Source organism: Bubalus bubalis, chromosome 12 (genome assembly GCF_019923935.1).
Source record: "Bubalus bubalis isolate 160015118507 breed Murrah chromosome 12, NDDB_SH_1, whole genome shotgun sequence".
NCBI classification, from domain to species: Eukaryota; Metazoa; Chordata; class Mammalia; order Artiodactyla; family Bovidae; genus Bubalus; species Bubalus bubalis.
The window spans coordinates 30,171,838-30,196,246 of NC_059168.1; the positions used below are offsets into that span (position 1 = coordinate 30,171,838).

A 24,409-nucleotide genomic window follows, 5' to 3' on the forward strand; every position below is an offset into this window, starting at 1 on the left:
TGTCCACTGATTGTAGGTACATGTCACAAAATTCTGAACCTGTTGTTTTGCCCTGATTATTTCTTTATAATTAAGAGAACCTTTAAGAATCTATTAAAGATCCTTTGGGAAATTGTGAAAGGGTCATGGGCTTGCCTTTCTGTTGCACATGTACAAGTGTTTGTGCTTTGACTTTTAATGCTTTAGCTTTTTCCAATATTTAAAAGCTAACCTACATTTAGGTTACCATACAGTGATACACCTAGAACCATTCTTAAATTATGGAGCAAAAATTGGGTTAAATACTAAGAATCAGATGCATGTAGGTAAATAATTGCAGTATGAGACATGCGCTTCTAGACATAGATTCTAGTGCTGTGGAAACACAGAGTAAGAACTTTCCCCAAGGAATGGGATTGAGTGAGGTGGGTTTTATAGTCATAATGGGGGTTTATTAATGCTGTGTCAGTACCTTTAGTAATTCATTTTCCCTATTTTGTCAGACTTTTCCTTTGGTAGTTCTTTATACAAATGGATTAATAGTAAGCTTCCTTTAATTGCAGCTTCAAAATAGCATATTGTTCACATGGAATTAAAATAATTGATGTCTTAAAGTTTTCTTTTGTGATAAAATTTCTTAAGTAGAGAAGTGAAATTTAGGAAGTGAAAAGATCACAGAGCATAGTAGAACATAGTATCTAACATAATATTATCATTGCAGTATAATTTCAATATAATTTTAGCTTTGTGTTTCTTGTCTAGTGGCAGCAAGTTAGAACCAAGTTGTACTTGCTTGAAGTATTCTTAGGTATGTTGAGCCCATTAGTTCCTAGTCTCTTCTGGGTTTTATTAGTTTTTTATTTATTTTATAATATAGAACTTTAGTGTTTATAAAGGGATTTCATGTTGATTATTTCTTTTGTGCTATTGACACAAATAACTACTGTAAAAAGAGGACGTATAAACACATTTAGAACATTGTAAGACAGACTGGAAATCCCTAAGAGAAGTTCAGGTGGGAATTACATGGAGGAATTGTCATTAAATGAGGCCATAAATATTAGGGTTTTGACTGAATAGTGGTAGGGAGGGTAAACAATCCAGATATTGCAGGAGAAAGATATTCTATTTAGTAACATATGTCTTTAATAATTTAACGTAAATATATCTGACTTTAGTAAGTGTTCATATAAGGTTAGTTTAGTCCTATTTTAAAGAGGACTTAATTTTATGTTAACTTACTATTACTTTTGTGGGGGTGTCTGTTTTTATTTACCTATTTATTTTTAACTGCTGGGTCTTCGACGCTACATGGACTTTTCTTTAGTTGTGGCAAACGGGGGCTGCTCTCTAGATGTGGTGCGCAGGCTTCTTACTGCAGTGGCGTCTCTTGTGGAGCACAGGCTCTGGGGAGCCCGAGCGTCAGCAGTTACTGCATGTGGGCTCAGTGGTTGAGGCTCCCAGCACTCCAGGGCAGGCTAAGGTAGTTGTGGTACACGAGCTTAGTTGTGTGCGTGGGATCTTCCTGGATCAGGGATTGAACCTATGTCTCCTGCACTGGTAGGCAAATACTTTACCACTAAACCGCCAGGGGAGCCCCTGTATTGTTTTTAGAATTACGTAAAAAATCAGTATATTAAATCAGCCATATACAGTCTTAAGTTCTAATTTTGCTTTCCAGATTTGTTTTGGGGGCATTAGTAATGTAAGATATCACTGTTTGCCTTTATTAAATTTATTTTGATCATGAATGTGCTTTTAAAAGATGCTTATTTTCAGTGGAACAATTTAACTTACTGTATACTTACTGCATAGCTGACTAATTATGGCTTATATTCAAAGCACTGAAAGCCATATTACCCATAAATAAATTTTGGTGACAAAGAATATCACCTGTTTGTATTCCCATGCCAACCAAATTTATCTTTTTACTTTAGGATGTTTGATCTGTTGATTTTTCAGGTTTCTGAAACTTTGTTCCTTTCAAAATAGCTTTTCAAGTACAGTTATAGTGCTATCGAAAAACTGAAGTGCCTGTTGGCTTCCTGGTTACAATATGGTGATATTACTTCTCATTCTACATGGTAAAGGTATTTCCTTCCATTTGTGTTTTATTTACTTTTCTGTACTGTTTTTTTCAGCTTCTAATGCACTTTTCTTCAGACGTGACATTGATCGTCATCTCAAAGGTTGAGAAGATGGGTCTTCTAAGCTAGATTTACACCAAAAGCTAGTAGTGCTTTTTTTTCTATCATGTTTCATAACATGTAAGATAAACTCGTGCTGTGTTTTAGATACTAATAGAAGTTACAAATTATTTTGTCATCACCTTATCTGATTCTTTTCAACCCCATGGACTGGGACTCACAGTCCCACCAGGCTCCAACTGAGAATTCCATGGAATTCTCCAGGTGAGAATTCTGGAGTGGGTAGCCTTCCCTTCTCCAGGGGATTTTCCCAACTGAGGGATCAAACCCGGGCCTCCTGCATTGCAGGCAGATTCTTTACCGTCTGAGCCACCAGGGAAGCCTTTAAAAGCATTTATTCAGTTCAGTTCAGTTCAGTCGCTCAGTCGTGTCTGACTTTTTGTGACCCTGTGAATTGCAGCATGCCAGGCCTCCCTGTCCATCACCAACTCCCAGAGTTCACTCAAACTCACATCCATCGAGTCAGTGGTGCCATCCAGCCATCTCATCCTCTGTCATCCCCTTTTCCTCCTGCCCCCAGTCCCTCCCAGCATCAGAGTCTTTTCCAATGAGTCAACTCTTCGCATGAGGTGGCCAAAGTATTGGAGTTTCAGCTTTAGCATCAGTCCTTCCAAAGAACACCCAGGACTGATCTCCTTTAGAATGGACTGGTTGGATCTCCTTACAGTCCAAGGGTTAGAAATACCTATTTTTCTCAACAGAGAAAACTTTCACTCAACTTAGATCGATTGTGGAACTATTTTTTGAAACCAGTGTTTCTCTGTGAAAGGTGGGTTATATGCTAGGGTTCATTTAAAAAAAAAAGGGTAATTTGGTCTTTATACAGAGAATATCAGGTTTATTTACTGGTTAGAAGCTAACACCTTTCTTTCTTTCTTTTTTTTTTTTTTTAAACTTATAAAGCTATTGCTTCATTTTAACACCTCCAAGAAAGAAATGAACAACTGAGACCCTTTTTTTAATTTAATGTTTTAAAGACAAGTGCTGCAACAGTGTGTATGGAAACTATACTGTGTGCAGATAGCACAGAATTTTTCAGATAGAAGTGGCATTTGAACCACGGTTTACACAGTGTATCTGGGCAAGTTGATTTAGGAGATAAGTGGATTCGGTGGAAGATTACCACAACAGTTCCCCCTCCCCTCCCCGATTTTAGTGTTTTCTGCCATTTAGCATGAGTTGGCCAAAGGTTTTTCCCTCATTCAATTTTCTTTTTTTTTAATCCCTATTTGAAAAAGTTTCCCAATGAGACAAATGTTTGACCCTTTTGTATTCTGTGTCCTCCCCTCCCTTTCCCTTTCTTGACTGGAAAATGCAGCTGCACACATTTTTTGTTTAGAGACAATGGATCACATGCTGTGTCACCTAAATCTATGACCAAGAGGCAGTTTTATCCCTCAGAGACCGAAATGCTTCAGTTGTCCTGGATATGTGACATCATGTAGCATTATAATCAAACATGCGTCTTTTTGCAGTCATACTTTAGGGATTTGAACCTATCCTCTGCTCTCAATATTGGATTTTACAGGATCAGTTCAGTTCAGTCGCTCAGTCGTATCCGACTCTTTGTGACCCCATGAATCGCAGCACGCCAGGCCTCCCTGTCCATATTTATAACAGAGAACCTTAAAACAAAGAATGTATTGTAGGAAAAGGTTGTGAGTTCCTTCAATATGGCTTATTTTTTTTTCTTACCTAAGAGTTACCAAAGTTATCAGATAATGTGAGCTAGTAGAATATTAAAGTTTTTAGCATTGTATTTGTTACACAATGCCTTGCAAATAGTATATACTCAATAAGTGTTACAGTATTATTACTACCAGTGTGGTAAATTAGCAGAAAATTGTTTTCGTGATTTAAAAATGATGAACTTGAGATTTTGAAAATAGTATCTGTAAACTGCTAAAATATTTAATGGTGAGCTTGTTGTAAGCTTATTGTATTGCTGAGTCAATCTAGTAAATGTAGTACTATGGCTTCCAGTCTTGAGTAGTGGTACATTTTATAGTTAATTAATAAAAATGGTTTTTTCCTAAGGAGATGAAGATGAGGAAAGGAGGGGAAATTATATGGAAATTCCTTTTATTATATGGCATATCTTAATCAGAGACCAAGCTTAAATCACAGTAAATAACTGAAGTAACTGCCAGGCAATTCTGATAAAATTCATAAACATCTTGGATTTCTGTGTTATGCCTTAACTCTGTGGTAGATGTTTTCTGTGGAAAGCATTGTTTAGTCATCTGAGCTAAGTGAATGACAGCTTGTTTCCCCTTGCTAGGGTTGCCGTAGCCTGTCAGATGATGTTTTATATTGGTTACCTTAAGGTGATTGGATGGAAAAGCCACAAGTCTGAAAAGGGGCCTACTCTCTGGTTGTTCTTTTGACACTTCTAAGATTGTTTAATTTACTGATAACAATAAGTTCTTGGTGAGAGGTAAAATGACAAGTCAATAGACATGTTTCCAAATGTCTTAAGAGCATATAAAAAGACATAATTAGAGATTGTACGTGTATAAAATTAAATATAACCAAATATCATACTCATTTGTCACAAGTTTTAGGAATTTGGGTGTTTAAAGTGTTTGTAGTGAGACTGATTTTAAATAGGAAGCTAGACTAGTAGGGTGAAAATGGTGAGAAACAGCTTTGTTTGTAGTTTATATGCCGCCATATAGCTTGAGATTATCCATCCCTTGCTTTAAGCATGGGACTGACTGGAAGCCTTCTTCAGGGCCTCTCGGTATGATTGCTCAAGAGGGTTTCAACTTCTTTCCAGTTCTAGTAGAACATAACAGATGGCGTGGTTCCTTTTCACTCCAGTGTAGTAAAAGTTTTTTAGAAACAGCAAAATGATTTTTCTCATTTATCCTTTCTGTATAATGAGGAAAGAAATATTCAATGATGTTCAGGGGTATAAGAAAAAAATAAATTGTAATAAATTTGCTTCCTGGTGGTTCAAATGGTAAAGAATCTGCCTGCAATGCAAGAGACCCAGGTTCAATGCCTGGGTCAGGAAGAGCCCCTGGAGAAGGGAATGACCACCTACTTCAATAATCTTGTCTGGAGAATTCCATGGACAGAGGAGCCTAGCATAGTACATGGGGGTCACAAAGAGTCAGACATGGCTGAGCAACTAACACAAACGCACATCAAAAATTAGCTGTTTTTTGATATCTTTTTTCAATGCTACTCTTCATTTCCTAAAAATTATTATATGATATAATGAGTTAAATATAAATTTACAATTAAAAAATTGCCTCACAAATAACTTAAAGATATAGGGTTCTAAGAACTATGATATAGGTAAGATAAAAACTTAATTAAAATTGAAAAATGTAACATGAAACTCTAGAATAATTTGAAAAGGACTTTTAAAAATTATTAAACACATTTATAGAACTGAATTAATTGCAATTAATTCCTTATTTGCCATGGATTTATTTTACTAAGGTATACACGAAAAAGCTTTTATGTTCATGGGAATTGCTGGACTGAGAGCCTGATTTTGGGGGTTGTTTAATTTTATATACATGAGTCCATATTTTTAAGGTACTATAGATATTATCCAGAAACTTACAATATAGTAATATCTTGAAAGAAATTATTTTGTGTATTTTAACTTGGTGAGAATTCTGTAGATTCAGGATAGTAGATTCTGAACTAGTTGGATATAAATAAAACTATGTATGTAGATGGGGCTTCCCTGGTGGCTCAGTAATAAAGAATCTACCTGCCAATACCGAAGACACAGGTTTGATCCCTGGGTCAGGAAGATACCTGAAGAAGGAAATGGCAATCCACTCCAGTATTCTTGCCTGGGAAATCCCATGGACAGAGGAGCCTGATGGGCTATGGTCCACTGGACCGCAAGAGTTGGACATGACTTTCCGACTAAACAATAGCATGTATGTATGTATATTCTTGTCCTGTTTGATTATAGCATTATATTGCCACTGCATCTTTTATTATTGAAAATGTCGTTACTAGTGAAAGCTTAGCATACTTTATTTCATAGGTAGTGTACTTGGTTTGTTTGTTTTTATATATAAATTATTGTGTATTAGAATGTTAGCATTAGGCAGAGCTGTTAATAAAGGAACGTAAACTCTTCAGGGGCTATTAATAGCAATCAACTTTAAAAAGTTCTGAAAGTTTATATATGGTTTAAATTCTTTTAGATTATTAAACTAGAAAGATTTGAAGAAAGATTCTGTCATGTGGCACGATTGGTAAAAGATTGACATAACATAAAGTTCATGGAAACAGTAAAAGGAAGTGAAAGTCACATCATAAAGAACATGATGAAACTGTTATTGCAGCACTCTTCTGAGAAGTCCTAATTTGTGCCATACCAGAGGGTGTCATTAGTTTAAAAGGAGGCCCATCCTTAATGCTAGAACTTTTTTAAAATTTCTAAACTTTAAAACATAAAATATTGTTATGAATCTTATTCTCTTTTTTTTTAATTTGAGAGATACAACATTTATATATATATATATATATATATATATATATATATATATACTGCTTTAGAAAGAAAGCTAATAATAGTTTAAAAATTAATCATAGTAATAATAATTAGACTTCCCTGGTGGCTTAGATGGTAAAGCATCCAGTATTAATTACCAGCTAGTATTCATTGTGTCCTTACTCTCTACCTCTGTTCTAAGTCCTTTATATTCTCATTTAGTTTGTACTGACAATCTTATGAAAGTAGGTACTGTTAGAATTCTACATTGATAGGTCTTCTAGTCTGTTGAGTAGCAGAGCTGGAATTTGAACCCAGGAGTATCTCTTCACAACTCATGCTTCCTCTTAAACCCTCTGCTTCACTGCCACCAGATTCTAATATTAATAATAATGATTTCTATTTTATGACTTTATAACATGAAATTGTCTTATCTTTCACAATTTTAACTTCAAATGTACTGCCTCCTCACATTTCTATTCAGTATTTTCTAGTATTACATACATTTATTTCTTTCTCAAGGAAGAAGCCTTTCGTTGTATAGTTGTACACTATTTTACCATATAACTAACAACTGTGACAACAGACCCATGAAGTGTAGTAGGAATAAAAGGTTTCTTCTTGAAGGACCAGGAGAGATCATTCTGAATAGTATAACTTTTATACTTCTCTTTTTCTCTTTTATCACATTACTTTATGTAAAGACATTATACTCATAATCCAGTATAGCTAATATGTTATCTTTGGAATATATTTAAAATTCCTATATGCATTTAGGTATTTTTGGCATTTTAAAGTTCATATTATAGTATATTTCCTGCTTAACAGGAGATTATTTATTCTGTATCCTCAACTGTTAAATTATAAGTAGACAAAAAGGGTCTCCTAAGTAGTTGGGAAGAAACTTTCAAAGTTTATGCACTAAATTCACGTACCTTAATGTGGACTCTTTGCCCTTATCAAATCTGTATGAAATTCTAATGAAACTTAGCTGGCTTTCCAGTCTATAGCAGATAATGTTTCTATAATTGTATTTCCATGTTTTTAATAGAATGCTCTGAAAGCCAAATTTTCTTTTAACCCATTGAGTGGTAAAACATAATATGAACTGATAGAAGACTATTGATGGCCTTTATTTACTCCCTTCTTAGTGTGAATATACATTTTTCTTCAGAAATATTAACATCTTTCTTATGGGGTCCTGTCTCAGACCTCAATGACACGTCGTATAACATATCACATTTACATCATAGTCTCTTTCTAAAATCCAAAATACTCTATAAATTCTGAAATATATCTGCCCTCAAGGATATTAGATAAGGGATCATATACCTGTATAATCAGGTGCAGTGACTACAGTACAACTGAGAACTAAGATATAGAACTTAGATTAGTCCAGTAACTCAAGCATAGCAAATGTGAGACCTTTCAGTGCAAAGCAGTGTTTGTAACTGGAATAATACATGGATCTCTTTTAAAGAAAATAATTATAGATTCCATTTTTAGAATCACTGACTTTAATATCTGAAGTAAGTTTATTTTTAAGTCTTTGATTTTTTTCCTTTATATTGCTTCTGAAATGAAAGCACAAAATGAAAATTTTTAAAACTTGTGTCCCCGAGAGTTTATCCATGGCACATAACTAATTGAGAAATACTGAGAAAGTGGCAAATAGTCCTATATACTTGAACAATCCCTGTGAGTATTATTCTTTGCCAAATCTTTGTTTACAATAGCCTGAATCATGTATGTGTTAAGTTGCTTCAGTTGTGTCCGACTCTTTGTGACCCTATGGACTATAGCCCACCAGGCTCCTCTGTCCATGGGATTCTCCAGGCAAAAATACTGGAGTGGGTCGTCATGCCCTCCTCCAGGGAGTCTCCCAACCCAGGGATCGAACCTGCATCTTCTGCGGCTCCTGCGTTGCAGGCAGATTCTTTACCGCTGAGCCACGGGAGAAGCCCTTCATATATGCAACTAGGAGATAGACAAACATTAGTGGAGTTGGGAAGGCTAAGATTTTTCTTGCAAGCCACCAAGCATTTCTGAACACTTTGAGTGTTTTTGCTATGTGCCAGACAGCCTGGCACTTGGATGATGAGGTGAGAGGAAAGTGGAGCAGGGTTGGGATGGAGAGAGTGGGCTTTGGAAAACTCAGGTGTTGTCCTGGATGCACTGCCTCACAGGAAATGGTTTTGGCAAAATCACTGGCTCTGAGGCTATTTCTTCCACAGTAAAATGAAAGGGTTGGAGTATATCTCTTGGCCCCTGTTCGCTTTGGTGTTCTGTGACCTGCTGCCATGGAAACAATACAAACATTGAAGTGGGGCTTAAACCTCACCTTCCACTTGGAACCACATTTTCCCTTTGACTCCTAAGGCTTCTAGATCTGCCTCAACTATGAGAGTCATTAGAGGAAAGGACACAAAGGTAGACTGAGTCAAGACCTGCCAGTGGGGGCCCCAGCGAGGATCGGGGCCCCCAGTGTGAATCATAGTTAAGGGGTCAAAATATTTTTCCTATATTTAAAAAGTATGATTTTTAAAAGGGATGAGAAGAAGCACCCTCTTGAACAAAAAATGTACACCTGACTTTTAATTACTACCTTTCACCTCCAGGGAACTGTCTTCTACCTACTACCAGCTGGCAATCACTATCATTACGAGCAACTCTTAGTGATAGTAAGTCAAAGTTCTCAAATGTAGGGAAGCAGAAGAAACTTAAGAACCAGTGCTCTGAAATATGGGATAATTTACTTCAGAGATATTGCCATCAGAAACTAATGTAAACATCTGTTTCCAGCGACATGGCGAACTAAGTACCTGGAGCAGCCTTTCTGCTGAAAACAACCTAAAATGCTGGATCAAATGCATCAGTGCTCAGGCCCAAAAGTAAAGACTGTTTAAACCGAATATTAATTGGAAACCCAGTGAGGTAAGCTGAATACTGAAGCTGGCTGTTGCCTTGAAGGTATTTACCAAATCAAGTGAGCTTCTGTTTTCATGGCCTTGTAGGGGCTCAGGGATCATGAATCAAAACCCAGAGCCAGCCAAAGTAAAAACATATAGGTCTTCCCCGGTAATAGCGCTTTACCATAGGTATAAGAGTGGTCTAGAAATTCTTTCCCAACAATCTTTCTAGAATATTGCTGTGAACAGGAAAAATAAATCTCTACTGAAAATTTGTTACCACAAACCAGCCCTGACACTTGTTTGCAGCTTGAATTCACATTAGACTGCAAGCTAAGAATTTTAACTGATCCTGGATTGTTGCTACTCCCAGGGGCCTGACAGAAGTAGCACAAATCATAATCGTGAAAGAATTCCTGTTGGTAAAGTTTTAATGAAAAAATGAGACGCTTAAAATAAAAGTTTACAAACCATCTAAGGAAATAGGGTACAATATAAGAGAATCTGTATTCAGACCTACAGTTAGATCATGTCTTGGGGTTATCAGATATAAAATGTAAAAGAAGTATATCTAATATGTTCAATGAGGAAAAGAGCAAACATTTTGTAAAAGAATCAGAAGTTCTAGAAATGGAAATATATAGTAACTGAAATTAGAATGCAAGGGATAGATAAAAGCAAATAGACCCCATTGGAGAAAAAAATGATAAAACGAAAGATAAACCTGAAGAAATATAGAGAGACAAGAAAATGAAAATTATAAAAGAGGTTAGTAAAGGGGAAATATTTAAGATAAAACATGGAGTGCTTTGAAAGGATTTTCAGTTTTTGATAGCAATAATGGAAATAGAGACCAAGAAAATAATAAACTCAGTGAAAATAAATCTAGAAACTGACCTACTCTGAAACTGAAGTGAAAGTGTTAGTCCCTCAGTTATTTCCAACTCTTTGCGACCCCATGGATTGTAGCCTGCCAGGCTCCTCTGTTCATGGATTCTTCAGGCAAGAATACTGGAGTGGGTTGCCATTGAACTACTCTAATTCAACCCAGAATTCTATAGCTAGCAAAAAAAATAACTTTTGAGAACAAGGGCCAAGTAAAGACATGCTCAGAGAAATTTGAAAGTTCACTAGCAGACCACTTTTTTTTTTTAGATTGAAGTATGATTGATTCAGTGTTAATTTCTGCTTTTTAGCAAAGGGATTCAGGTGTACATATATGTATATTCTTTTTCATATTCTTTTCCATTATGGTTTATGACAGGATATTGAATATAGTTGCCTGTGTGATTCAATAGGACCTTGTTTATCCATTCTGTATATAATCATTTGTGTCTGCTAACTCCAAACTCTCATGCTGTCCCTCCCCCACCTCCCTAGCAGACCATTTAAAATAGAAGGAAAATGGTCATTGAAAGTCTGAGATTCAGGAAGGAATGATGATCAAAGGACAGTGGTAAGTGTATGTTAAAGAAGTGTAATTTAATTTTCAAAACTTGTATAAACAATAATAATAGTGTCTTAAAAGACGCTTACTCCTTGGAAGGAAAGTTATGACCAACCTAGATAGCATATTCAAAAGCAGAGACATTACTTTGCCAACAAAGGTTCGTCTAGTCAAGGCTATGGTTTTTCCTGTGGTCATGTATGGATGTGAGAGTTGGACTGTGAAGAAGGCTGAGCGCTGAAGAATTGATGCTTTTGAACTGTGGTGTTGGAGAAGACTCTTGAGAGTCCCTTGGACTGCAAGGAGATCCAACCAGTCCATTCTGAAGGAGATCAGCCCTGGGATTTCTTTGGAAGGAATGATGCTAAAGCTGAAACTCCAGTACTTTGGCCACCTCATGCGAAGAGTTGACTCATCGGAAAAGACTCTGATGCTGGGAGGGATTGGGGGCAGGAGGAGAAGGGGACGACAGAGGATGAGATGGCTGGATGGCATCACTGACTCGATGGACGTGAGTCTGGGTGAACTCTGGGAGTTGGTGATGGACAGGGAGGCCTGGTGTGCTGCAATTCATGGGGTTGCAAAGAGTCGGACACGACTGAGCGACTGAACTGAACTGAACTGATGGGGTTAAAAAAAGCTAGAACTAAAATAGCAGTTATTTTAGTTATTGATTAAATGCCAGTTATTTTATAAACTGGGAGGAGGTGATTTGAGCTAGTGTTCAAAAGATCTTTTTATTACTGAGGAGAAGATTAAAAGTAACTTTGGATTTTGATAATTATGTGTGGTAGAAAATTTTAAGTAACACTTAAGTAATAGAAATACATAACTTCCAAACTAGTAGATGATGAAAAGGTGGAACCAGAAAAAAATAATCCCAAAGAAGGCAAGCGGGATAAGAGAGAAGGAAACAGAATGCAATAATAAGATGATACAAGTAAATCCCATATCAGTGCCTTACATTTTAAAATGTTTAGCTATATGGGAGTTAGTACAGACTATAAAGAAACAATGAAGAAGGAAATGGCAACCCACTCCAGTATTCTTGCCTGGAGAGTCCCATGGACAGAGGAGCCTGGTGGGCTACAGCCCATGGGGTTGCAAAGAGCCAGACATGACTTAGTGACTAAACAACAAAGAAACGAAAGGAAAACATGTTGTAGGTAAAATGATGGAAAAAGATGTACCAGGCAAATATTGCTGCTGCTGCTGCTGCTAAGTCACTTTGGTCGTGTCCAACTCTGTGCAACCCTATAGATGGCAGCCCACCAGGCTCCCCCATCCCTGGGATTCTCCAGGCAAGAACACTGGAGTGGGTTGTCATTTCCTTCTCCAAATGCATGAAAGTGAAAAGTGAAAGTGAAGTCGCTCAGTCGTGTCCGACTCTTAGCGACCCCATGGACTGCAGCCTACCAGGCTCCTCCATCCATGGGATTTTCCAGGCAAGAGTACTGGAGTGGGGTGCCATTGCCTTCTCCAGGCAAATATTAATGAAATGAAAACTGGGATGTCATTTGAAATAGACTTTTAAGGCAAGTAGAATTACTAGAGATAAAAGAGTTGATACACCACAGTATATGTTTCACTTCTCCATCAATATATAGAAGTTTTAAATTTCTGTGCAACTAATAATCAAAACCACAAATAAAATATATTAATAGAACCACCAGGAAAAATTGACAAATTTCACCAGTGTAGTGGGAGATTGTAATATATCTAACTCATTAATTGGCAAAGAGAGCAAACCACCCCCCCCCCCAAAAAAAAAATCAGGAATATAGAAAACTTAAACAATGTAGTTAACAAGCTTGAGCCAATGGACATATGTTGCATCCAATCACTGTAGAAACATCAGCTGAATCATCATGAAAATCAACACCTACTGGACCATCAAGCAAGTTTCAACAAATTTCAGAGGGTTAGTATGCTATAAATCATTAAAGTTAGAAATCACTAAGAAAAAAAATCCCATGGAAATTAAAATATATTCTTTTAAATAACTTACATATGAAAAAAGAAATGTTAATGGAACTCTTGCTGCCCTTTGTCTAGAAAGTGTTAAGTCATTCCTCAATTTTGTGTGTGGCAAACACAATCCTGAGAAATGGGTCACATAAAGGTCTTTCATTCTTGGCATGCCTGGTGAGAATGTTAGAGTGCTAAGAGCCAATGATGGATTGGTTCTCCCAACAGAAAGGACAAAATTTTTAGTAAATGATGCTGGAACAATTGTGTATTCATATGTAAAAGATGAAATTGAATTTTAAAAAATACATCCATACATTTTGGGGGTGAAACTGAAGACTTAAATGTGAAAGGTAAAAGCTATAATACATATAGAAGACAGTATGGGATAAAACTTCTATGAATTTTGTATACAGAAGAAATTCTTAAATGAGAGACACTATAGTAACTATTTAAAGAAAAGGGTTAATTCACCCTATTAAAGTTGAGAACCTTTTCATTAATAGGCAACAAAAAGACAAGCCATCTAAATAGGGAAAGATATTTGCATTACATATAAAAATTAGTATGCAAACAATACAGATGGCTTTAGTAGACACTTAATGGAAAGGGGCACACACTAAATAGAAATGGCACACACACAAAAATTATATATATATATACACACACACGCACACATACACGTTTGCCTTCTAGGTTTCTTTTGTACGTGAAGAGATAGTCAACTCCATTAATAATATGGGCGATGCAAATTATACCACAAGGAGATACAAATTCACAGTCATCAGATTGGCAAAAATTTTTTTTGATGGGTTCATGGAGCAAACAGTATACTTGTACATTCCTGGTAGTAATCTGTCATTAGCAGTTAAAGTTGAAGAAAAGAATACTCTGACCCAATAACTCTGCTGCTTCACATGTATTGTGCTTTAAGAATTTCAGAAAACTTGTTTACAGTTGTGTTCCAAGGGATATAAACAAGGATGTCCATAGCAATACTACTTGTAGTAGCCCCGAACATAAACATAAATAAATGTCTAAAGAGTGTAATAAATTGTGGTATATGCATAAAGTAGAATGTAAGTCATCTGTAAAAAAACGAATGAATTACTGCTGCAGTCATGTTAATGAATTTGGTGGACAGGAAAACAAGCTTCAGTACAACTCAATTTTGTAAGATGTGTGAAAAACTTAGAGGGCTAAGTAATAAATATTCAAGGATTCTAATTATAAAGGAAAAAATTTTCATTTGCTTTGTCTTTGATACAATCAATTAAAATGTGAACAGATTAAGTCATAAAAATCTATGTGGTTTTTAAACAACACTGTATGTTTAGGAGGTTTCTTAGTTATTTCGGGCAAAAAAAAAAGCTCTCAGTGTGATCTCTAATACCTTTAATTCAGCACCTTGTAACACTGAAAATTCACTGCCTCGGTTTCCCTTATTTATTCTTTGTCAAGCATTTCCTCTCAGACAAGTATTATTAATAATACAAACCTAAGCAAAAGTGCTCTCCTCTAACATTTTAAGATGTGATCTAAGAATTTCAATAGGAAATCTTATTTTTCTTGCCCTGAGGTTGAGTATCACTGTATCATTGAACACGATATGCAGACATGCAGTTCCTTGTTAGACACCTTTAGAGATGCATGAGCTGCATAGTTGAAAAAAATGTGCATTTTAATACTGAGCCCTCTTCTCAAGATACTGCATGACCAATACACAGTGAAACTCTAGGCAGGGGCTCAAATAATACTAGGATTATTTGAACTCTCCACTTTAAAAATTGTCCTTGTGAGAGAAAAATCTGTTCTTTCCTGAAGTGTAGATTTAGAGTCACAAATGTGTATTTTGCTAAATTGTCTTGTACATTTACTTCCTTTTTTTTTTTTTTGTAGCAGTGTCTTGGTTTTAGAAATCGGTTTATAGTGAATGTATTCATTATTTGAGTTATGTTAGTTCCACACCTAATAAATTAGGATACATTTTTCTTTCTTTCTTTTTGGCTGTGTGGCATCTTCATTGCTGCACACAAGGTTTCTCTAGTTTTGGCAAGCAGGGACTACTCCTGTGGTGTGCAGGCAGGCTTCTCATTGCAGAGGCTTCTCTTGTTGCTGAGCATGGGCTGTAGGGCATGCAGGCTTCAGTAGCTGCAGCACATGGGCTCAGTAGTTGGCAGCTCCAAGAGTCCAGAGCGCAGGCTCAGTAGTTTTGGCACTTGGCTTGTTGCTCCTTAAGACATGTGGGATCCTCCTAGGTCAGGGATCAAACCCCTGTCTCCTGCACTGGCATGCAGACTGTTAACCACTCTTTCCCTGAGCCACCAGGGGAAGCCTAGGATATATTTTTCAAATTCCACATTTTCTAGGCTTAACTACCTATTTTGAGTGACTTTGTTATGTGTAACAATTATATTTGGTTGATTGAAGTATTGTTCTTAAAAGATTACTAAAAGGAAGTATTACATCACTAGTCCAGATTTCCTTTTATTTCTGTACTTATTTTGCTTTATGAATCAAACTTCCATGCATATTATTATCTGCTACTGAATATTTTCAGTTCATTTTAAGAAGTAGTTTCATAAAAACTTAAAGCTAAAAGTTTTCTTGATTTTGGTGTAGAATATATAGACCTTTTGTTACAGTGTTACATATTATATATTTCTGAAAACACTGTGGGCATGTGATATGGGTCACACCCAAAACTTGCAAAGCTTTGTAACCAGAACACTAACAGAAGTAAATCTTAATAAGAATGCTAGAATATTTTAAAAGATACATTAAATCTATTACAAGTAAAGAAATATTACAGTCAACCTGAGATTAAAAAAAAAAAAGACTAAGATAGCCTGATTGAAGGGTGTGCAAGGAAAGATTGACGCTACAGGGTTATGGAGGCAGTAAAATGCATAAAGATCTGGAGAGGAGATTTCATTAAGTATTTTCTAGAAAATGCATGTGGCCAAGCTGTGCCAAGAGGAGGAAAATGGGTTGAATGAGAATTGTGTACAGTACTGTATTATCAGCAGCTTACTGCTTTCCACTATGTTAGCTTATTTCAGGTTTAGCTTTTATTAGTTAGTAGTGTAAAGACATAGGCTGAGAAAAATCATGTACAAACCTATGTGACTTTCACATTGTACTAAAATCTTTTACCCACATACCAGTGAGCTAATTTGTGTTACAGGAAAAAGTAAACTGTGCTAAGAATATGAGAGGTAGCTTCTGTTTTTTGACTAGAGGCCTTTGATCAGACTGACTGTTTTGTGATTTTGTTTTGTGTGAAATGGAAATACAACTAAAAATAATCTAATACAACCTTTTCTGCATGGAGTATATTGTTTTAATTTTAAACTATAAAAGTAATAAACATTTTAAACACTGGAAAATATAACAAAGAAAAAAATTACCAAGTTATTATATAAACCACTGTTCAGATCAGATCAAATCAGTCGCTCAGTCGTGTCGGACTCTTTGTGACCCCATGAATCGCAGCACGCCAGGCCTCCCTGTCCATCACCAACTCCCAGACTTCACTGAGACTCAGGTCCATCGAGTCAGTGATGCCATCCAGCCATCTCATCCTCTGTCGTTGCCTTCTCCTCCTGCCCCCAATCCCTCCCAGCATCAGAGTCTTTTCCAATGAGTCAACTCTTCGCATGAGGTGGCCAAAATACTGGAGTTTCAGCTTTGGCATCATTCCTTCCAAAGAAATCCCACGGCTGATCTCCTTCAGAATGGACTGGTTGGATCTCCTTGCAGCCCAAGGGACTCTCAAGAACCTTCTCCAACACCACAGTTCAAAAGCATCAATTCTTCGGCGCTCAGCCTTCTTCACAGTCCAACTCTCACATCCATACATGACCACAGGAAAAACCACAGCCTTGACTAGATGAACCTTTGTTGGCAAAGTAATGTCTCTGCTTTTGAATATGCTATCTAGGTTGGTCATAACTTTCCTTCCAAGGAGTAAGCGTCTTTGAATTTCATGGCTGCAGTCGCCATCTGCAGTGATTTTGGAGCCCAGAAAAATAAAGTCTGACACTGTTGCCACTGTTTCTCCATCTATTTCCCATGAAGTGATGGGACCGGATGCCATGATCTTCGTTTTCTGAATGTTGAGCTTTAAGCCAACTTTTTCACTCTCCACTTTCACCTTCATCAAGAGGCTTTTTAGTTCCTCTTCACTTTCTGCCATAAGGGTGGTGTCATCTGCATATCTGAGGTTATTGAGATTTCTCCCTGCAATCTTGATTCCAGCTTGTGCTTCTTCCAGTCCAGCGTTTCTCATGATGTACTCTGCATAGAAGTTAAATAAACAGAGTGACAATATACAGCCTTGACATACTCCTTTTCCTATTTGGAACCAGTCTGTTGTTCCATGTCCAGTTCTAACTGTTGCTTCCTGACCTGCATACAGATTTCTCAAGAGGCAGATCAGGTGGTCTGGTATTCCCATCTCTTTCAGAATTTTCCACAGTTTATTGTGATCCACACAGTCAAAGGCTTTGGCATAGTCAATAAAGCAGAAATAGGTGTTTTTCTGGAACTCTCTTGCTTTTTCCATGATCCAGTGGATGTTTGCAATTTGATCTCTGGTTCCTCTGCCTTTTCTAAAACCAGCTTGAACATCAGGAAGTTCACGGTTCACATATTGCTGAAGCCTGGCTTGGAGAATTTTGAGCATTACTTTACTAGCGTGTGAGATGAGTGCAATTGTGCTGTAGTTTGAGCATTCTTTGGCATTGCCTTTCTTTGGGGTTGGAATGAAAACTGACCTTTCCCAGTCCTGTGGCCACTGCTGAGTTTTCCAAATTTGCTGGCATATTGCATGCAGCACTTTCACAGCATCATCTTTCAGGATTTGGAATAGCTCAACTGGAATTCCATCACCTCCACTAGCTTTGTTTGTAGTGATGCTTTCTAAGGCCCACTTGACTTCACATTCCAGGATGTCTGGCTCTAGGTCAGTGATCACACCATTGTGATTATCTGGGTCGTGAAGATCTTTTTTGTACAGTTCTTCTGTGTATTCTTACCATCTCTTCTTAATATCTTGTGCTTCTGTTAAGTCCATACCATTTCTGTCCTTTGTTGAGCCCATCTTTGCATGAAATGTTCCTTTGGTATCTCTGATTTTCTTGAAGAGATCCCTAGTCTTTCCCATTCTGTTGTTTTCCTCTATTTCTTTGCATTGATTGCTGAAGAAGGCTTTCTTATCTCTTCTTGCTATTCTTTGGAACTCTGCATTCAGATGTTTTTATCTTTCCTTTTCTCCTTTGCTTTTCACTTCTCTTCTTTTCACAGCTCTTTGTAAGGCCTCCCCAGACAGCCATTTTGCTTTTTAGCATTTCTTTTCCATGGGGATGGTCTTGATACCTGTCTCCTGTACAATGTCACGAACCTCATTCCATAGTTCATCCGGCACTCTATCTCTCAGATCTAGGCCCTTAAATCTATTTCTCACTTCCACTGTGTAAACCACTGTTAGCTTCATGTATATTTCCTACTTTTTGTTTGCCAGTTTTTAGTAAGCTTTTTTGTTTACTTCACAATCTTCCATTTTTACTTCATAATTTTCATTTTTAATGACTACTAAATATTAAATAGATGTTTTTTCATTTACTTAGCTATTTCTCTGTAATAAAATATATAAACTTTATAGTTTTCCTCTTTTTCATAATTCCTGGATAAACATCTGTGTGCGTGCATGTGTTTGTGTGTGTGTAAAAGATAAGGAGAGAATATTTTCTGATTTAGGATTATTTCACTGGAGTGAATCATAAGTGGAAGTATTGAATCAAAGAATATGACATTTTTAATGATTCTTGGTGCATATTGCCATCTTGTTTTTCAAAATGGCCCCAAGTCCTTGCCCAAAATTGTGTATTATACATTTTTTTAACTGGTTGGTGATAGGGCTTCCCAGGTGGCTCAGTAGTAAAGAATCTACTTGCCAATGCAGGAGACACAAGTTTGATCCCTGGGTCGGGAAAAATCCTCTGGAGAAGGAAGTGGCAACCCCCTCCAGTATTCTTGCCTGAAAATCCCATGGACAGAGGAGCCCGGTGGACTACAGTCCACGAGTTCACAGAAAGTGAACAACTGAGCATTAGCATGAAACCATTGACATTAGGCAACAAAACTTGTATAATGTTACTAATTATTTGTGTTTATCAGACACTATGCTAAGTATATTATCATACTTAATGTCACGTTTTTGTTTTGTATTTTTTAATAATCAGTGAAGTTGAATATTTTCTAATACATACGTTTGTTATTTATATACTTATTTGTAAGGAAAGATCATTTGCCTATTTTTTTTGGTGGACTTGGTGTTCTAAAGTACTCATCAAGGATAGTTTAAAAACAGCTTTTCTTTCCTTGAAAATACAGCGACAACTGAAACCCATCTAAGAGGATGTCAGTCTTTCAACTTGATTTTTTAACTTTGCTTGGCTATATGTGGTGCTAGTGGTAAAGAACCGACCTGCCAATGCAGGAGACATAAGAAATACAGGTTCATTCCCTGGGTGGGGAAGATCCCTTGGAGAACGAAATGGCAACCCACTCCAGTATTCTTACCTGGAGAATCCCATGGACAGAGGAGCTTGGCAGGCTGCAGTCCTGGCTGGCAAAGAGTTGAACACAACTGAGGCAAAGTAACCAAGCAAGCAATGCTTTCTGTAATCTTTGGCACATTTGCTGCCATAGTATTGTCTTGCATCTTAAAGTAATGGGATTTCATTCTAAACTTGTGATTCAGAGGATGACATATTTGCAGCTATTTGAATTCGTTTCTGATGAGACTGTCAACAGTATCTGTTTTAAGTAGTGTTGCTAAAAATGAACGTTCCTTAAGAAATTGAGTGTACTCGAATGGACAAAAAAGCTTGAATCTTGAACTCAGTGTAATTTTTAATTTTGGCTTCACTTTTTATTAGCTTTAGAACATTAGACAGTTTACTTACTTGGCTTCCATAACAGGGATTTTCAACTTTCTTATTGTAACTAGTGGGGATATTTCCTAGCATTAATGGTTTGTTTTGAAAATAAAGTAACTTTTAAAAGTAGGTAGCACAGCACTTGGTATTTGTTGCTTATAAGTTCATTTCAGTTTGAAGTTATAATTTGAGTGCCTCCTTATGCTCAATGTTTTGTTACGATGTATTAGGAGTACAAAAGTAAAAGACTCTTATCATGGGAGTCACAGTGGGAGGAAAAGGACCATATGTAGAACTAAGTAATAGCGTAAATAAAGTTTATGCATTTTAATTGATAGTCATTTAAGATACAATATGTAGTATTTAGTACAATGGCTTACACCCCAAATATTAGCTGATGGATGCTACTGATAATTGGGTATTCTGAGACTACATCTAATAGCTACAAGAATCCAGATTGTTTTATATCCAACATTGACCAGTGTTCATAATTAGAGAAACCTGCCAGCTATGTTTTAAATAAAATAAAATCCCGGGGTTGCTTCTCTTATTTCACTTACATAAATATAAGAAGTTTGAATAGAATAATAGTATATTATTAGAGGCTTTATTATATGTATATAATATTGTATATTATTATAAATATATAATATTATTACAATAGAGGGTTTTTCACAGAATTCGGAAATGAGGTACCTTGATGAACCATTGAAAATGAATTATATGGCACATTAGTTCTGCCACTTTCCCTTTTGGTCAGTTATTCTTCCGTAGTAAGATTTTTGAATTGAAGTATGTTTCAGAAGTAAAAAAAAAAATCATTGAGAGAATAGAAATAAAAAAGGATAGCTTGGAAAGTTTTTTTTCCTCCCCTTGAAAATACAGTGACAGTTCAAACTTGACTAAGAATGTCAACCTTTCACCATCAGTACTTGATGAGATAGTATATAGAAGGAAGAGTTAAAATACTGGAATTTACAATAATAAATACTGGAGTTTCAGCTCTCTGAAATACTGGAATTTACAATAATAAATCTGTTGAGCCTTAGGTACGACTGTTAATTTCACTGTAATTATAGTGAAATTATAGATGAATAGATTATAGAATTTTAGAATTCAAAAATATAATTATTCATTTTTTAGTAATAGCACACGTTACTTATTAGGCAGTTATTATGGGCTAGGGACTGTAATAAGTATTCAGAATACATTCAGCTTTATTAATATCACCTGTACATATTGTGCTATAGTGGGGCATTTTATTTATAGCCATTTCAAATAACGAAATAAATTCTGTATTATAACCTTTAGCATTTGTTATACAAATATTATACTTAAATATTATATGGGATATTGATTATAAAATTTCTCTGATTTGGGGATATTTAAATTTGTGTTTCCTTTTTCCATGTGCTTATGAATCTTAAGTATAACATTGGTTGATAATTGTTTCTTTTGTTGCAGAACTGTAAGAGTAAATGGGTCCAGTAATTGGAATGACTCCAGAAAAGAGAGCTGAAACTCCAGGAGCTGAAAAGGTTGCAGGATTGAGCCAGATTTACAAAATGGGAAGCTTGCCTGAAGCTGTTGATGCTGCCAGGCCAAAGGCCACTCTAGTGGACAATGAGTCAGCAGATGATGAACTCACAAACTTGAACTGGCTTCACGAAAGTACTAATCTCCTAACAAACTTCAGCTTTGGAAGCGAAGGTCTTCCAATTGTTAGTCCATTGTATGACATAGAAGGAGATGATGTGCCATCCTTTGGACCGTCGTGCTATCAGAACCAAGAAAAAAAATCAGCAACTTCAAAGCCCCCATACTCCTTTAGTCTTCTCATTTATATGGCTATTGAACACTCTCCAAATAAGTGTTTGCCAGTCAAAGAAATTTATAGCTGGATTCTGAACCGCTTCCCATATTTTGCAACTGCACCAACTGGCTGGAAGAATTCTGTTAGACATAATCTGTCCCTGAATAAATGTTTTCAGAAAGTGGAAAGAAGCCATGGCAAGGTCAGTGTTTATGAATGTTGCTATATTTAGGGAGGTGGGGGGAAATAGCACGGAGATCTTAAAATATGAGGAAGTCAAAGGAAGACAAAAAATAGTCAAGTCAGATTACTTCAGTTTGAACTTAATTTTATTCACCATTTGCTTTCATCTCAGATGCTTTTAAATTTCTTCAGTATTGATATAAATCTAGCAGAATTATGTTCAGTCTACTAAAGGTACAAATTAGGTATAAATTAGAAGTTTATTATTTCCTTTTTATTTTCTTTAACTTTTAAAAATTGAAGTATAGTTAATTTACAATGTTGCGTTAGTTTCAGGTATACAAAAAAGTGGTTTGATTATAATTAATTAGTTTTTTTAATGTCCCAACTTTCTGTTCTTAGTTTCTGTAATGTTCTTGTTGCTGTATTTATAAATTCTTAATTATTCAATATGACAGTGTCTGCCTTATAATTGGAGTGTGGATCTTTTACATTAGTGTAATTGATACGGTTGGATTTAAATCTATCATTGCATATTCTCTTGTTTTCTGGGTAGCATAGTTTGTGATGAGAAGTCTGATGCCATTCTTATCTTTGTTCTTTTGTTTGTAGTATTTTTTCCCTTCTGTCCTCAAGATTTTTATCTTTATCACTACTTTTTAGCAGTTTGACTATGATGTGCCTAAGTGTGTTTTTCTTTATTTTATCCTGCCTTGGTTATTCTGATGTTCTTGGATCTGTGGTTTGTTGTCATTAAACTTAGAAATTTGTTTCCTCATTATCTCTTCAAATATTTCTTATGATTCACCACCTACTTCTGGGCTTCAAATGAAACTATGTTAGACCACTTGCTGTTGTCTCACCTCTTGATTGCTCTATCCCTCTTCCTACTCTTTTTTCTTTGTTTCAGTTTGGATAATTTCTATTGATCTTTGTACAGTTTTATTCTTTCTTGTATCCATTCTGCTGATCAGCCTAATAAAATCATCTTCATTTTTTTTTTAAAGTATTTTCATTTTCCTTTAAAAAGTCTCCAACTTTCTGCTAAAAATTTCCCACTAGGTCTGTTAAACAAATTAATCATAGTCACAGTGTCTGTCTGATAATTTCAATATTTGGACCATCTCTGAGTCTGGTTTTGTTAATTGTTTTGTTTCCTGCTTTTGTGTGTCACATAATTTTGCATTAAATATCAGACTTTGCTTGTTAAAAAATGGTAGAAACTGGAGTAAAGAACATTTCTATCAAGAAATAGATATAACTCTACTTCTATCAGGTTGTTAGTATGGACAGATATTGATCAATCTAGTTAGTAGTTGAGTTGGGTGGGTTTTGTGGTTGTCATAGTTACCTTTGATCTACCATAGTCTTTACATTGCTATAGAGAGACTGCTGATACTTTGTATTTAGTGTGAGGCCTGGAATGTCAGGTGATTTTTCTTAGCTTTTCTGCTCCACCTTTATCTGTCAGTTTGTGACACATTTAGCTTAGAAGTGGGAGGGGAGTTAAATATTTCTCTCTGTACGCTTACTCCTCCCTTAGCAATAGATCATTCTTCCTTGTTACTTGGTGAAAGTTTCCTGGTGTGAACAGGATAGGTTTCTTGGTTCTTCTCCAGTTTTAGTGTCAGGCAGGCTTATTGTATGCCTGTGCCTCAAGTGTGGGACGTCCTGTCTCTTCCATGAGCAGACTCCCATCCACCCAGTGAAGTCCATAGCTGCACTTATCAATAGCCAGAGACCTCCATGTGGCTAGTGGTTGGTATACTGGAGAGAACAAATATAGGATACTTTGTCATTGTATAAGTTCCTTTTGAACAGCACTGTTCCAGCATTCAGGCCAGTTTCTTGTCCACTCCCATCATGGTAAGTAAATGTTACCTAATATCAGTGGGAAGTTCTGGGTACAAGTGAGTGACCATTTCCCAGTGGCAACAGATCTCTGCTTTGTATCTTTGGAGCATTTGAGCATGAGCTAATTTCCTGTCCTTCTCCACATGATGTATACTGCATTGCCTAGTATCAGTAAAGTGTAAGGATAACTGGGTTTTGTACTTTTCTTCCAACAGCAGCTGTCTTTTGCTGGTAACTGGGGTGAGGGAGGGTGCTTTGTCTCTCTCTCAGTGGCAGACAGCTTTTGCTTCTTATTTGCTTTGTCCAGGGTTTAGGCAGGTTTAGTGCCTCTCCCAGAGGGACACCTGATCTTACGTTATACTCACTCAGGGCCTGGAGCATGAATGAGCTTTGCCTGATATCCTTGCTCTAACCATAGACCATAGTCGGCTCAACACATCTATTTCCGTCTCCAAGGGTGTCTTCCTTAGGTCCCCTTGAGTATTTTGTTTTCTTACTTTTTATCGTGACTGCCACTTTTTCCATGCTCTACCAAAAGTGAAACAGCTCTTATGTTTCATCCCTCCTCACAGATTCTGTCACACCCCAAAATCAATTCTTCTTGCAGTCTAAATTCTCAGGCTCATAAAAAATT

At 36.4% G+C, this 24,409-nt stretch overlaps 1 protein-coding gene across 9 annotated transcripts in view; it reads left to right on the forward strand.

The window, feature by feature from the left end:
- FOXN2 (forkhead box N2) overlaps nt 1–24,409 on the forward strand; it is a 57,147-nt gene that overhangs the window by 11,297 nt on the left and 21,441 nt on the right. For 4 of the 9 annotated variants that reach the window (XM_044925889.2, XM_025260990.3, XM_006078393.4 and 1 more), the window contains 2 exons: nt 9,460–9,591; nt 21,390–21,940. In XM_044925889.2, coding sequence (XP_044781824.1) covers nt 21,404–21,940 — 537 coding nt within the window. In that variant the 5' untranslated portion in view covers nt 9,460–9,591; nt 21,390–21,403. Of the gene's footprint in view, nt 1–6,075; nt 6,095–9,459; nt 9,592–21,389; nt 21,941–24,409 lie in introns of those variants that run through there. The other 5 variants (XM_044925890.2, XM_006078394.4, XM_006078392.4 and 2 more) reach the window with 2 other exon arrangements.